Source organism: Phyllostomus discolor, chromosome 2, assembly GCF_004126475.2.
Source record: "Phyllostomus discolor isolate MPI-MPIP mPhyDis1 chromosome 2, mPhyDis1.pri.v3, whole genome shotgun sequence".
NCBI classification, from domain to species: domain Eukaryota; kingdom Metazoa; phylum Chordata; class Mammalia; order Chiroptera; family Phyllostomidae; genus Phyllostomus; species Phyllostomus discolor.
The window spans coordinates 104,986,072-105,001,268 of NC_040904.2; the positions used below are offsets into that span (position 1 = coordinate 104,986,072).

Below are 15,197 nucleotides of genomic sequence, written 5' to 3' on the forward strand. Positions count from 1 at the left end.
CTTGGCCTTGTGGGATTAACACGTCTCGGCCTCTCCCTCAGTTTAGGCGTCTTCCTCAATCGCCAAAAAGAAAGCCTTAGAAATCGTTTTCTGACTGAAAGAAGCTACATTCAAGAACGCGCGTACAATTTTTTCCTAAGTCATTTAATCTTTGTAAGGTGCAGTGTGTATTATTTTGGAAGAGAGGAAGGCAAAAGTGGTAGACAGCTAAAGGATAAGACGTAAAGGACCCACATAGCTACGTTGCTATAGAAACACCTCAGTTCCATACCTGTGTCGTCGGTTACGGTAGGTGGAAAAAGTGAAGCCGGAGTGGAGGATGCCCCCCCGGCTTCGGGTACTCCAGACTTGATTCGCCAACATGGGGTTGTTTTTCCTTCTTACCACACGGGAGTAGTGCGGTCTGAGACTCTCGGATCCTAGCCCGGAAGAGAAAGGCCGGTAGGCGGAGCGAGGAGCTCTTCTCTTTACCTCCTCCCGACGCCCGCTTCCTCAATCTTTTCTTCTACTTGTGTATCTTTTTGCAGAAATGACTTAAGTTCTTACCTCTGTCCTTTGTTTTGTCCCCGAGATTAACGGCTGTTCTGAAAAGGACTTACTCCTTAAAAAGACAAAAAAAAAAGATTTATTTATTTATTTATTTTTAGAGAGAGAGGAAGAGAGGGAGAGGGATTTGTTGCCTCTCTTTCGAGTCCGGAGTCCCGAGTCCCGAGTCCCGACTGGGGAGCCAAACGGCAACCCGTGCAGGTGCCCTTGACCGGGAATCCGGCGGTGGCCCCGGAAGACGCTAACTAACTGAGCCACACCCGTCAGAGCAAGCTTTATTCTTTACTAGGAAAACGACCAGGCAAACTGTCCGGGCGCCCAACATCATGCCTGAAATGCAGAAATGACTTAAGTTCTTACCTCTATCCATACCATGTAGCGCTGTGCACACGCATAATAGGTCTTTAGTAATGCCTTTGGAGACGAGCATGATGAGATAGATTAATGGGAGTCGGAGATTTACTTTTCCTAATTATTGAACATTCATTTGGGTTACTCGGATCCATTCATTTATTGAACAGTCTATCGAATGACTCCCGTGTGCCAGACTTTGTTGTTGGCTTGGGAGACAGTGCAGTAAACAAAACAACAAATCTCTGCTCTCGTAGAGCTTGCTTTCTGGTAGGGGAGCAAGACAATCAGTAAAGTATTTAGCACGTTAGAAGGTAGTGTGAGAAAAGTTTTCTCTAAGGGAAAAAAATTAAGCAAGAAGGACCAAAAGGAGGCTTTCAGTCCTAACTGGTGAGGCTCAGGTGGTTGGGCATTGTTGAGCTAAGCTAAGCGTCCCTGGTTCGTTCCTGGTCAGGGCACCTGCCTGGGTTGTGGGATTGGTCCCCAGTAGAGGCAAGCGATCCATGTTTCTCTTCCTGCCCCTCTATCTAAAAATAAATAAATAAAATCGTTTAAAAAAGAAAAGGAGTCTTTTACTCTGAAATGGGAAGCCACTTGAGAGTTATCTACAGAAGAGTTACTTAGTCTGACTTTTCATTTCAATAGAGACACTGTGTTGGGTCTGAAGGGAAACAAGGGCGCTAGCATGGAGATCATTTGGAAGCTATTGTAAAGATCTTGAAGAATTATGGGTGTAGACAAATGATCAGTACTGGAATTCTGAATATATTCTAAATGTATTTAAAATACACTTACAATACAATCTGTATTTAAAATACATTCTAAAATACAATCTGTATCCACCAGATTTGCCCATGGTTAAGGAATAAGAAAGAAGAGGTGCAGAGCAATCATTTAAAATTAGATCCTTATAAATACATTAGTATACAGTTTGTATACCTTTATAGCCCACTCCTCCCCATTTCTCTGTCCCAAAAATATACTAGAAATCCCACTATTAGAGAATGTGCTAGCAATTCCACTATTAAATGTACTAGAAAAGTACTCCTGGGAAGAAGAACACATTGTGAGTTTTATTCCTTTGTTCATTCAGCATAGTGCCCGAAGCTTAGGATACAATAGTATCATTATTATGGTTCCTGATCTCACTGAACTTAACAGTCTAGTGGGGGAAACTGACATAAACATAACAAATTGTGAAGAGAGCTCTGCAAGAAAGTAAATACAGTGAGTGCTTGAACAGAGGTGATCCAGCCTGGTGAGTTGGGGAAAGTGTCACTTGCAGAAGTGTCGGTTAAAGTATTTTTCAAACTACTGTAGTGACTTATTAGTAGATCATGATTATAATCCTGTTTAAGCAAAATATGATAGAATCAAAAGTATCAGAATGTATCACCAATGTTATAGGTAAATTTCATCTATGTATATATTCATATATACATATATATATATATGAGGTCTTTTTAGAAGGTATCCAGCCATGTACTATGAAAAATAGAGACATTTATTAAAGAAGATACAAAATAAAAGAAACATTGTACATGGGACAATGACACCTCAGATCTCTAAAGTAGACACCTTAGGACCTCACATAGTTATCTTAATTGCCATCAGCTAGTTGCCCTGGCATGTTTTCCTGAATCTCATTGACTGTCTGAAATGTCTTCCTTTTCAAAGGTGATTTTAGTTTTGGGAAAAGTTGCATGGTACCATATCTCTTCTGTAAGGGGGCTGAGTCACCGGGGTGATTTGATGTTTTGCCAAAAAACTCTACACAAGACATGATGCATGAGCCAGTGTGTTGTCATGATGAAGCTGCCAGTCACCAGTCACCCATAGCTGCAGCCTTCTGAATCATCCAAATAGTTTCAGCAGAGGAATGTCCAAGCCTAACACAAAATTTGGTGCAGATTCATTGGCCTACTCACTCAGTCATTTTGAATGCAATGACCACACAGTACACATGCTCAATCAATGGTGTCTACTACTACCACTGACTGGTACAATGACATCATCATTGTTCACACATGCACATTCTAGTCCATTCTCCTTAGCTGGCAGGTTACATTGATGTTGGGCAAACTGTTCTTGTTATATTGACAATGGTTGGACTTTTTCTGGACAGACCTTGCATATTGTATATAAAAATGTATGCATGTCATTGTAGGACATTATGTCAGTGTTGCCTTGGAAGAGTTGGCAGAGTTGAAGAGAATTTAATAAGGAGCTTGCTTACAAAGGTACAGGCAGGAGTGAAACTATAAGGGATAATGCAGGCTATAGGCACATGGGGATGAAGTTACCTGAGCCTGTGAGAGAATAATATGGAGAGGATTGTCTGACAGCTGTGGCCTTTGGTAGAGAAACAGCCAACCAATGGTGGTCCGGTAGGGTGGGAGCTGCGGGAATAAACACCTGACTTTACAGTCTTATACTTTGGATCTCTTTTGGAATCTCCCATTGATTTATAAGGATCAGTCTCAGAGCACAGACAATGGTGGACAGGGATCTAGAGGGGCAAAAGGCAGATACCTAGCAAAATGCAAATGATTTAAGCTGTAACCTGGTGGGACTTTTGTTTGCCTTGAAGTTCTATATCAATTTTGAATAAGAACTGCAAGGCAAACAAAAGCTTTATTTGAGGGTTTTTTTTTTTTTTTTTTTTTTTTTTTTTAGGAATTGTAAGCTGGGAGACACAGACTTTGAGCAAAAACCCCATCAATGTTCTAGGGAGAAAAGGGAGAGTTTGTAAAGACAGAAAGGGGGGGGCTTCCAAAGGGATCATACAAGCTGCTTTGAAAAAGCTGTGATTGGTGCTGGCAAAAATACTGACACTATGATGCTATACATGATTAATTGGTTATGTCTATTGCTAGGTGAAAATTTTATTTTTTAAAGTGTCTTTTATTATGTTATTACAGTTGTTCCATTTTTCTCCCCTTCATTCCCTTCTGCTCTGTACCCCACCTACCAGCATTCCCCTACCTTAGTTCATGTTTATGGGTCATACATATAAGTTCTTTCGCTTCTCCATTTCCCATACTATTCTTAACCTCCCCCTGCCTATTTTGTACCTACCATCTATGCTACTTATTCCTTGTACCTTTTCTCCCATTATCCCCCCTCCCCCTCGTAGCTGATAACCCCCCATGTGATCTCCATTTCTGTAATTCTGTTCCTGTCCTAGTTATTTGCTTAGTTTGTTTTTTAGGTTCAGTTTTTGAAAGTTGTGAGTTTGTTGTCATTTTTGACAAAAATTGCAAAGCAGTTCAGTGGAGGAATGATAGCCCTTTCAACAAAGGATGCCCTAGATCCTGAAGATGCTCTTTTATGTTTGTCTTAAAGTGTTATAATATTATATTTTCATTTAAGTCCATGATCCATTTTGAACTAAATTTTGTGTGAAATTTTATTTTTTTTAATGGAGAGTTCATTGATGCAGAGTCATAAATAGGACCTGTATCAGGATGTAGCTGTTTGTTTTAGCCCAGTTCAAAAGTTCAGTTTTACATAAAGGGAGATGAGTTAACTCAGCTTCCCAGAGGACTTCTGGCTCCCTTTTAGATTGCTCTCTTGACAGTATCAACTTTATTTTGTTGTCTTTCTTTCTTTTAAATTTTATTTATTTATTTTTAGAGAGAAGAAGGTAGGGAGAAAGAAAGGGAGAGAAACATTAGATTTATATATGCCTCAACTGGGGGCTGGTCCTGCAACCCAGGCATGTGCCGTGACTGGGAATTAAACCTGCGACCTTTCAGTTCACAGGATGGCACTCAATCCACTGAGCCACACCAACTAGGGCTGTTGTTTTTCTTTTATGTTGAAGAACTGGAGGAAGCCCATTGAGGCTGAAGCCATGACAGCAAGAAAAGTACAGTGCCAAATGGATCTGGAGAGAAACAAAGGGGGGAAGCAGATCATGAAGGACTTATGGGCAAAGTTAAGAATTTTAATTTTTGCACTAAGACAATGGAAAACCATTGATGGGTTCTACAGAGAGACATGATCAGGTTTTCAATTTTAAAAGATCAGTTTCATTTTTATGTATTTATGTGTTTATTTTATTTTTACATTTTTATATTTTCTTTTTTAAAACATTTTATTGATTATGCTATTACAGTTGTCTCATTCTCCCTCTTCACACCTCTCCACCCTGCACACCCTCTCCCACCCACATTCCCCCACTTTAGTTCATGTCCATGTGTCATAAGTTCTTTAGCTTCTACATTTCCCATACTATTCTTGCCCTCCCCCCATCTATTTTCTACCTACCATCTATGCTACTTATTCTTTGTACCTTTTCTTCCTCTCCGCTCCTCCCTCTCCCCTGTTGCTAACCCTCCATGTGATCTCCATTTCTGTGTTTTTGTTCCTGTTCTAGTTGATAGCTTAGTTTGTTTTTGTTTTAAGTGTGGTTATTAATAATTGTGAGTTTGCTGTTATCTTACTGTACATGTTTTTTATCTTCTTTTTCTTAGATAAGTCCCTTTAACATTTCATAAAATAAGGGCTTGGTGATGATAAACTCCTTTAACTTGACCTTATCTGAGAGGCACTTTATCTGCCCTTCCATTCTAAATGAAAGCTTTGCTGGATAGATTAATCTTGGATGTAGGTCCTTGCCTTTCATGACTTGGAATACTTCTTTCCAGCCCCTTGTTGCCTGCAAGGTCTCTTCTGAGAAATCAACTGACAGTCTGAGGGAACTCCTTTGTAGGTTACTGTCCCCTTATCTCTTGCTGTTTCTAGGATTCTCTCCTTCATTTTTACCTTGGCTAATATAATTATGATATGCCTTGGTGTGCTCCTCCTTGGGTCCCACTTGTTTGGTACTCTCTGAGCTTCCTAGAGTTTCTGGAAGTCTATTCCCTTTGCCAGATTGGGGAAGTTCTCCTTTATTATTTGTTCAAATAACTTTTCCACTTGTTGCTCTTCCTCTTCCCCTTCTGGTGCCCTTATAATTTGGATATTGGAATGTTTAAAGATGTCCTGGAGGTTCCTAAGCTTCTCCTCATTTGTTTGAATTCTTGTTTCTCCATTCTTTTCTGTTTGGTTGTTTCTATATTCCTTCTTCTCCACACTGTTGATTTGAGTCCGTTTCCTTCCCATCACTATATATGGTTCCCTCTGCATTTTCCTTCATTTCTCTTATCATGGCCTTCATTTTTTCATCTAATTTGTGACCAAATTCAACCAATTCTGTGAGCATCCTGATCACCAGGGCTTTGAACTGTGCATCTGATAGGTTGGCTGTCTCTTGGTCGCTTAAAAGTACTGGCTCTGGGGCTTTGATTTGTTCTTCTGTTTGAGCCATTTTTGGGGGTGGGGGGTCAGGTCTGGATGTGCCTGTTACGTATGAGGGGCAGAGCCTTAGGTGTTCTCCAGGGTGGGGCAACCTAGTCGCTCGGTTGTGATGTTGTATGTGGGGGCGGGGTCCGAGAGGAAACAATGGCGCTTGCCCCTCTCTCTGTTGGGTTTCAGTCCTTCCGCCTCTTCCCCCAAGCTAACTGGGCCTTTCTGGTGCTAACTCCCATGTGGGTGGGCTTGTGTACATTCTAGGACCCCATGGGTCTCTCCAACGCACTCTCCTGTGAGGCTGGGAGTCTCTTCCTGCGCCTCAACCCCCACAGGTGTTTTCAATCAGTGTCCCAAGGTTCTGTTTCCCAGCGCTGGGTTGCTCGGTCTGTCTCACTGCCCAATTTTGCCTGGTTTATCTGTGTGTGAATGTGGCCTGGATAACCAGGCGCCTTGCAAGCAGTGCCTCGCTTCACAGTCTCCACCTCGCTGGGTCTGCCAGGTGCCTGTGCGCCCAGGGTCCACCTGCTGCAGTCTTGCACTTGGGATGCCTTACGTGCTGGGGATGCGTTACCCATCCGGTGCCACTGCTTTCTGTGTCTCGACCCCTCCACCGGGCTGCCCAACTCTGCCCCCCTACCGGTCTGGTTGAATGTGTATATTTTAACTCCTTGGTTGTCCAACTTCCATACAGTTCAATTTTCTGTCAAATCTGTTTTTTTTATCTTGTTTCTAAATTGTTGCTGACCTTATTTTGGTTGTGCGAGGAGGCACAGTGTGTCTACCTATGCCTCCATCTTGGCTGGAAGTCAGATCAGTCTCATTTTTAAAAGATCACTTCCAATTTGAAGGTCATTAAAGTAGTTCAAGCAAGAAACAACATGGTCCAGCATAGAGTTGGGGAGTATGGAAATATAAGGTAAAATCTACAGGACTTGGTGATGGTTTATATTGGAGGTTGTTGATGTCAAGATGCAGGAGGAAGCGAGAAGCTAAAACAGGACAAAAGCACTAGATACTGCTTACACATAGCCCTATTTTACCTATGTGAAGAACATCAACCTATGCCCCAAGCTGAAAAAATGGAAAAATAACACAATGAAAGAAAAGAATCTTATTAACATCATGTTACTTCCTCCTAAGACTGCCCTTGCACCAGAAAATTTGGCTAGTTTGCAGTATGGGTTTTTTGTTTGTTTTTTTTTTCCAATTCACATAAGCATTCTGTTTTATGTTTGAATTTTTGCATATGAAATTTTCATTGTGTAAGACATATTTGTATCACGCTTCTAGGATCATTTTATTGTAGACAAAATCACACTGAAAACTTATCATTCACTGTTTATTCAGTGTAAGATAAAATTCTCCACAGAAAATTTAAAGCTCTTTTAAGCAGAAAGGACTTTGGTTTATTGAGGAGTGATAACATCTTTATTTTTTTTTAAGATTTTATTCATTTATGTTTTAGGGCAAGGGAGGGAGAAAGAGAGGGAGAGAAACATCAATGTGTGGTTGCCTCTTACACATTCTCTACTGGTGACTGGGCCTGCAGCCCAGGCATGTGCCCTGACTGGAAATCAAACCAGTGACCCTCTGGTTCTCAGGCTGGCACTCAGTCCACTGAGCCACACGACCAGGTCCAAGGAGTGGTAATATCTTGATAGATGTATTAAACTGATTTTCAGGATAAATATGTTTTTCTAGGTGCAATCTCAAATGTTCTTTAAGTCCAGCTGGAGTAAATTCTGTTACGGACAGATCAGGAGAAAGAGTAATCTAATTAAATATTTTAGAAATCAGTACAACAGAAAAGTAAATCCATTACATAGAGATTACCAATTAAAAAAAATCAGAATACAATAAAAATATGAAAACTATGTTGGGTATTAATTTCCCTTAAGAGACTCACAGATTGCATTTATCTACTAATAATTAAGCTAGTAACTTAATGGAACTGCACTAGATGATGATTCTTCCATCTCTAAGACTTTTCTAATAAGCAAAAAAAACATAAGCCACAGCTCTTGTAATTCTTTAGTTTTCTCTGAATGAAAGAGTATAAAAATTACTTAAATGTCATGCAGTACTCAAGCTAATGTCGATGTTTTCTTCTCATTTTAGGTTATTTCATTTTTGTGAGATTATAAATGTACTTTGGACATTAACAAAACTAACTTAAGAAGAATGGAAGAGTATGTTCAAAATTTCAATTTATTTTGTGTGTATTTATTTAAATTATCCTGTATGTTAAATTTCTGTGTATTACTTATCTAATGATGTGTAACAAATTACCCTAACACTTATCTACTTAAAATATAAACATTTATTATTTAAGAGTTTCTGTAGGTCAAAGATTTGGGAGCAGTTTAGGTGATGGTTCTAGAGTGGAGTCTCTCATAAGGTTAAAGCTGGCCAGGGCTGCAGTTATCTGGAGACTTGGAGCAGGAGGATTCACTGCCAAGATGTCTCATTTATAGAGCTGGCATGTTGCCTGGCTTTTGGCAAGAGGCCTTTGTTCCTTACCCTCATGACCCTATCCATAGCACTGTCCTCTTGACAAGACAGCTGGTTTTTCACAGAGAGAGAGAGAGAGATGAGAGAGTAAGGTAGAAGCTGCAATGTCTTTTACCACGTAGCCTTGGCACCCACAATATCAGTTTCATTACATAGGTTAGTCCTTTGTGGTGGAGACTACAAAGGACATGAAGATGAGAATCACGTGGGCCACCTTGGAGACTAGCTAGCACAGTCTGTTTTTCACTAATCATGAGATACTTGGTTGGCATCTAAAGATGTTGCTAGGAAAAAAGTTGATTTTGGTTTAAATTCAGATTGGCTAAGCATAGCCAAATTTCATGGATTACATTACTTTATCAAACAATAAGTAGCTTGCCTATGGATGGTCAAAATGTCACTGAGAAATATTTAGCAGAATCACATGCAAACTCCTACTTTTGTTCTTTATCTTGGTTATAACATACGACAATACTGATTTCACAGGAGCCAATGTACATGCTGCTTGTGCTTTAAAACATTTAAGTAATTTTAAAACACTTGGTGACTGACTTATTTTTTCTTTATTCTTTCTGCAGAGGCCAACTGGGAGCCACAAGTCTTCCTTTAAAAACTCGATATTCTGAGGTGACTGTGTCAGTGACAGGCGAACCACCTAGTGTTGTAGAAGAGGAAGAAACAGCCAAAGAAGCAGACATAGATACCATCCCAGAAGTCATAGAGCCACTGTCCATTCTAGATATGCTGAGGATCTCTGCAGTTCTGGAGGATACCACAGACCAGCTCTCTATTCTAAACTATATTATGCCAGTTCAGTATGAAAGAAGACAAAGTACCCTCACGGTATATATATGCTCACTATTATTTAATCTCTTTTTTTCTTTTTCCATCATTTATAGTACCTCTGTCATTAAGTTTAACTCGGGAAATAGCATCTTTATCTCAGATAAAAGGCTATAATAATTACCTAACATGTGGGCTCTAAGTTGATGGAGTGAAACAGCCATAGCTGAAGGTATGTTACCAATCATAATGTCCTTGTTTTTTAATATGATGACATTATTCAGAAGGCCTATAGCTAAATCATGATAAATACAGTATATGCTCTGAGGTCAAATTACTGAATTATCTGTTTATATTTGTCAGTTGTTAAAAGCTCACTCTGACACTAGCGGGAGGAAATTGAACTACTGGACCTTCTAAACATTGCTTTAATTGGAAATTACTTTGTTGTTGTTGTAGAATATGTTGCAATCTACTTTCTGAATATCCGTCACAACACTGGCAGCCATTACATTTTCAGTGATGTTATGGACTTCTCAAAGCACTTACTGAGTTACCAAAAAACTCAACTTGTGTGAAAAGCTTTATAAATTCTTAAATGTTTATTAATTTTAATAACTTAGGTTATAGATATAAAATAAAACATTTAAATACAAATACATATTTATTGGTAGCTGGAGATTGTTGGAGAAAGCGGCAGCTGCCCCAGGAGAGGTGACCACGACGATGGAGCTGTCTCACAGAGCCAGGACCAGTGGGAGCGCGTTACCCACTGGCGCTGCGGTGACCACTCACGTTCCGCCAGCTCGTTGCCTGTTTCCCTGCACTGCTGTGGCCTGCGCAGAACCATGGCTCTGCTCCTAGTGCTCCTGTCCTTGGTGGCCGGTGTGTTGGGGAATGAGTTTAGTATACTAAGATCACCAGAGTATGTTGTTTTCCGCAACGGAAATTGGCCTATACCAGGAGAGCGAATCCCAGATGTCACTGCATTAGCCATGGGCTTCTCTGTGAAAGAAGACCTTTCTTGGCCTGGACTTGCGGTTGGTAACCTATTCCGTCGTCCTCAAGCTACCATTCTGGTGACAGTGAAGGGAATGGCCAAACTCACTCTACCTCCAGGCAGTGCCATTTCGTATCCTTTGGAGGATGAAGTTCCTTTTAGTCTGGACAGTGTTGCAGATTCCATTCACTCCTTATTTTCTGAAGAAACACCTATAGTTTTGCAGATGGCTCCCAGTGAGGAAAGAGTATATATGATGGGGAAGGCAAATTCAGTTTTTGAAGATCTTTCGGTCACATTAGCACAGCTCCACAATCGCCTGTTTCAAGAAAACTCTGTTCTTAATTCACTTCCCCTCAGTTCCCTAAGTGGGAACAATGAGGTTGATCTGCTCTTTTTTTCTGAACTGCAAGTTCTATGTGATATTTCAGGTTTGTTGTCTCAACATAAGCATCTAGCCAAGGATCATTCTCCTGATTTATATGCACTGGAACTGGCAGGTTTGGATGAAATTGGGAAACATTACGGAGAAGGTTCTGAACAATTCAGAGATGCTTCTAAGGTCCTTCTTGATATTCTGCAAAAGTTTGCAGACGACATGTATAATCTTTATGATGGGAATGCATTGGTAGAGCTAGTGACTGTCAGATCAGCTGACATATCCTTTGTGAGGAAGACAAGGACTATCCTTGAAGCAAAACAAGAAGAGAGCTCACCAAGTCCTTATAAACTTGCATATAAGTATAATTTTGAGTATCCAGTGATTTTCAACATGATACTTTGGATCATGATCACCTTGGCTTTGGCTGTGATTATTGTCTCTTACAATATTTGGAACATGGATCCTGGATATGATAGCATCATTTATAGGATGACAAAACAGAAGATGCAAATAGATTGAACTTTCCTAACGCCAAAATTAGTAAAAGGGTTTGGAAATTAGCTGTTTTGTGAAAATAAATTGTTTAAGTGTAATTTCAAGTAGTATACTTTAAATTTTTAAAAAAACAAATTTTGTTTTCTATTTTGTATGTGCCTGTGAAGTTGTTTTTGAGTAAAGTATGGTATTGACATGAATTGATTTATGTGATAGATTCCATAATCTGCTAAATATAATATAAACATTAATTACAATTTCATTCCATTTAGTATTTGAAAATAATGCACTGATATAAATGTAAAACACTTAGAATAGCTTGTGTTACTTATGTTGAGAAAACGCACTTAATTTATTAGAGACACTTATGAATGCTTAACTCCCTTACACAGGATAGGTGAAAATGATATTTGGGTTGTCATATCTGTGAACCATTGTAAATGTCTTAATTTGATGTAAATATCTCTGAAACAAGAGAAAAGGTTTTTGACTTTAGAGCAGCCCTAAACTATGAAAGTGCATATACAGTTGCTTTGGTTTTGAATTACATCTAATTAACAGAGGACAGCTGTTTTTTAACCTCTTCTGAAAGTTTAGTAATCTGAATGATCTAGTATGGATATTAAAAGTACTACATGGATCTAAGAAGAAAGTAGCTTTGTGGAGTTATAAGTTCTCATACACACAAAAACAAATATTTGGGGGAACATCTTAGAGCATGAATATAAAAATCTTTTTATTTCAGTAATTTTTTCCTCTGTGTAAGTTACTATGGTTTGTGTCATTATAGACTATGGACAGCGTCATTGTAGAATATTAAGTGTAAGTAGATGCTCCCTACTTTTCATGTGGAAGTGGACCAATGTCTGTAATGAGTGACAAAGTTAATGATTTCCCCCAGAGCCCCCAAATACATATTTAATATTTATTAAGTTTAGCAAATTACCTTATGTAATTTGTACAGAGAGTATTCTTATTTCTGATTCTATGACATGAAAATTGCTACATTGATGAGGGTAAATTGCTTTCTATGTCTAACAGAAAAGAAGTATATATTTGTGACTAGAAGTTGTGACTAGATAATTAAATTTCCCTTTAATTGCTCCTTAGGATTTAAAAATGATTGTTGTTATTTGTATAATCTGGGTTTACAAAGTTTTTAAAAAATTTTCCAAGTTCATACAAGATTTTAATAGAACACTGGATTTGGAGTCAGGAGACGTTTGCAGTTTAGTTGTGTGCTATGAGTGATTCATTTTAGTGTCTTGGTCTTAGTTTTCTCACTTGTAAAATATGATGAAATTTTAACTAAATGATCTAAATGATCACTTCCAATGCTAACATTCTGAGTTTTGGAGTAATTTTAAAATGACCTTAATGGATATTGTAGGAACTTCACAGCAAATTAATTTCCTTATCAATTTATGAATGGTAAAGAGGTTGGAAACCCAAGAACTCAGCCTTTCAATGCATTTAAAATAATAATCTAATTAATAAATTAAGATAATTAACAAATAGTACATAAGAAACTAGTGTTTCCTTCTTATTTATTGCCTCCTTCAGTAAGGATCCAAAATAAAAAGAGAAGATACTCAGTTTAACAAGATGAAGTCTTATAATACTTATCAATGTTAATTTCAGTCATAAAAAATGGTAATTTGCCACTATAGAAATTTAAGAAAGAATGAAAAACACAAATTTATAAACAGTACTTGGCTGCACTCACCACTCCAATAAGTAAAAGAACAAAACTTTTGTACTGTTTTATTCTTTTTAATGATGGTATTTAGTCACAAAATTTTCTCACTTAAGTAGAGGTTCTGCTTATGATTTTATAGAAGTATAAATAATAAAGACTTGCTCTCTTGCCTTGATTAACAGCATCCTAAAACCGCTTTCTCAGTGCAAGTTAGTTCCGTAATTTAACAAAATTGTGGATCTCTTAAGATGACTTTTTTGTTTTTACTTCATAGTACTATAGTTGTTCTAATGTATTAATTCTACTGTGCCATTAAACTGTATGGCATAGGATATACATTTTAAAACCTTAGTATGTATGTGGATTTTTTTCTCCAAAGGTTTTGTATTGTTTAGCCTTATAATAACTTTGGGATGAAAGGTTGGTTAGCATTATTTCTTTTTTCACAGCCATTTTTATAGCTAAAGACATCAAGTAGATAGATTTTCATTTGTTACAATCATGAAATGGAATAATGAAACTATACTAATATACCAGATATCAGAAGTGGGAGTAATTGGACCTAAGTTTGGAAAGAGACTCCTCAAAGGAAATACCATTTTCTTATCTCTTAGAATTTAATACCTTATATTGTACATAGTGCATGTTATATAAAAATCTTTTTTAGTGGCTGGACTAGATAGAACATTTAGTTTCCTTAAAGCTTTCTTCTAAAAATTCATATTTATTTCTAGTAATCAGTAAATCAGTTTGACACATTTGCTTCCTTTTCCAGATGCCTAAGCATAGGGGTAAAGGAAAAATAGGGCAGTCAAAAAAACAGCTTCCTAGGTCTTACATTGCCTCTTTCTTTCCTAGACAAAAGAATCTAAAATAACCATCTGTATATTGGAAATTCTCCTTATGTCCAGATAAATTTCAGTCTAATTGCTGAAATTCTATTGCTTCTCTTTATAGTCAATCAAATCAATTTTAATTTAAAGGAATATTTAAAAATTTAATTTCTTTTAAATTTTATTTATTTTTAGAGAGAGGGGAAGGGAAGGAGAGGGAGAGAAACATCAATGTGTGGTTGCCTCTCATGTGCCCCTACTAGGGACCTGGCCTGCAACCCAGGCATATACTTTGACTGGGAATGGAACTGGTGACCCTTTGGTTCGCAGGCCCTCACTCAATCCACTGACCCACACCAGCCAGGGCTGAAATTTAATTCTTATTTAAGGCAGTAATTAGTTTTATCCTTGCCTATAGCTATTTTCCTCAGAACTGAATCTCTGTTTATTGTTTATATAAAGAAGAGTGATGTTGAGTCTGTATTTATTAACCTTTTTAAAAATATATTTTATTTATTTTTAGAGAGGGGAAGGGAGAGAGAAAGAGAGAAAGAGAAACATCAATGTGTGGTTGCTTCTTATGTGCCCCCTGCTGGGGGACCTGGCCCACAACCCAGGCATATACCCTGACTGGGAATCAAAGGGCGACCCTTTGTTTCATAGGATGGCACGCAATCCACTGCAGCACACTAGCCATGGCTGCATTTACTAATCTTTTAAGGATATTAAAAAAAATATCTAGGCTAGTTGAAATTTTGCAAAGGAAGGCCTAGGCTTTGTGTATTGATATGCAGACAAACCTTTCTTTGCATGGGATTAGTACAAGAATTTAAGTAAATCATAAATGCAGGACTTACATAGTTCTGTGTATTGTTCTAAATCCTTTATGTATGTTAATTTATTGTACCTTCATAAGAACTCTATGAAGGCCTATGCTATTCTTAGACCAATTTTACCAATGAGAAAATGGAAGCATAGGGGTGCTAAATAGTTGCCTAAAATCAATACAGTTTAGTAAGAGATAGAGCCAGTATTCAAACAAGCAAGTCTAGTTTTAGAGTGCATATGCATATTCACTATGTTGTATGGCTTTTCCATAGCTTAAGATTTTAGCCACAGATTAAATAGGAATCATCAATAAAAAGACATATGCTGTTCCTATGGTAATGCTTGCTCCTTAGTATTCAAGTTTGCATCTAAAAAATAAATTATTTTGACCCCAGGCCAGATAGCTCAGATGGTTAGAATGTTGTCTGGATATGCCAAGGTTGTGGTTTCGATCCCTAGTCAGTACACATA

The 15,197-nt window shown here is 38.1% G+C and overlaps 1 protein-coding gene across 9 annotated transcripts in view; it reads left to right on the forward strand.

Annotated features, from left to right (window-relative positions):
* The window catches only part of IQCG (IQ motif containing G), a 100,568-nt gene that overhangs the window by 5,932 nt on the left and 79,439 nt on the right, over nucleotides 1–15,197 (forward strand). For 4 of the 9 annotated variants that reach the window (XM_036018238.1, XM_036018240.1, XM_036018241.1 and 1 more), the window contains exons 1-3: nucleotides 70–288; nucleotides 8,314–8,384; nucleotides 9,285–9,549. In XM_036018238.1, the coding sequence (XP_035874131.1) occupies nucleotides 8,377–8,384; nucleotides 9,285–9,549 (273 nt within the window). In that variant the 5' untranslated portion in view covers nucleotides 70–288; nucleotides 8,314–8,376. Of the gene's footprint in view, nucleotides 1–17; nucleotides 451–7,087; nucleotides 7,112–8,313; nucleotides 8,385–9,284; nucleotides 9,550–10,163; nucleotides 12,761–15,197 lie in introns of those variants that run through there. The other 5 variants (XM_028505012.2, XM_036018235.1, XM_036018237.1 and 2 more) reach the window with 5 other exon arrangements.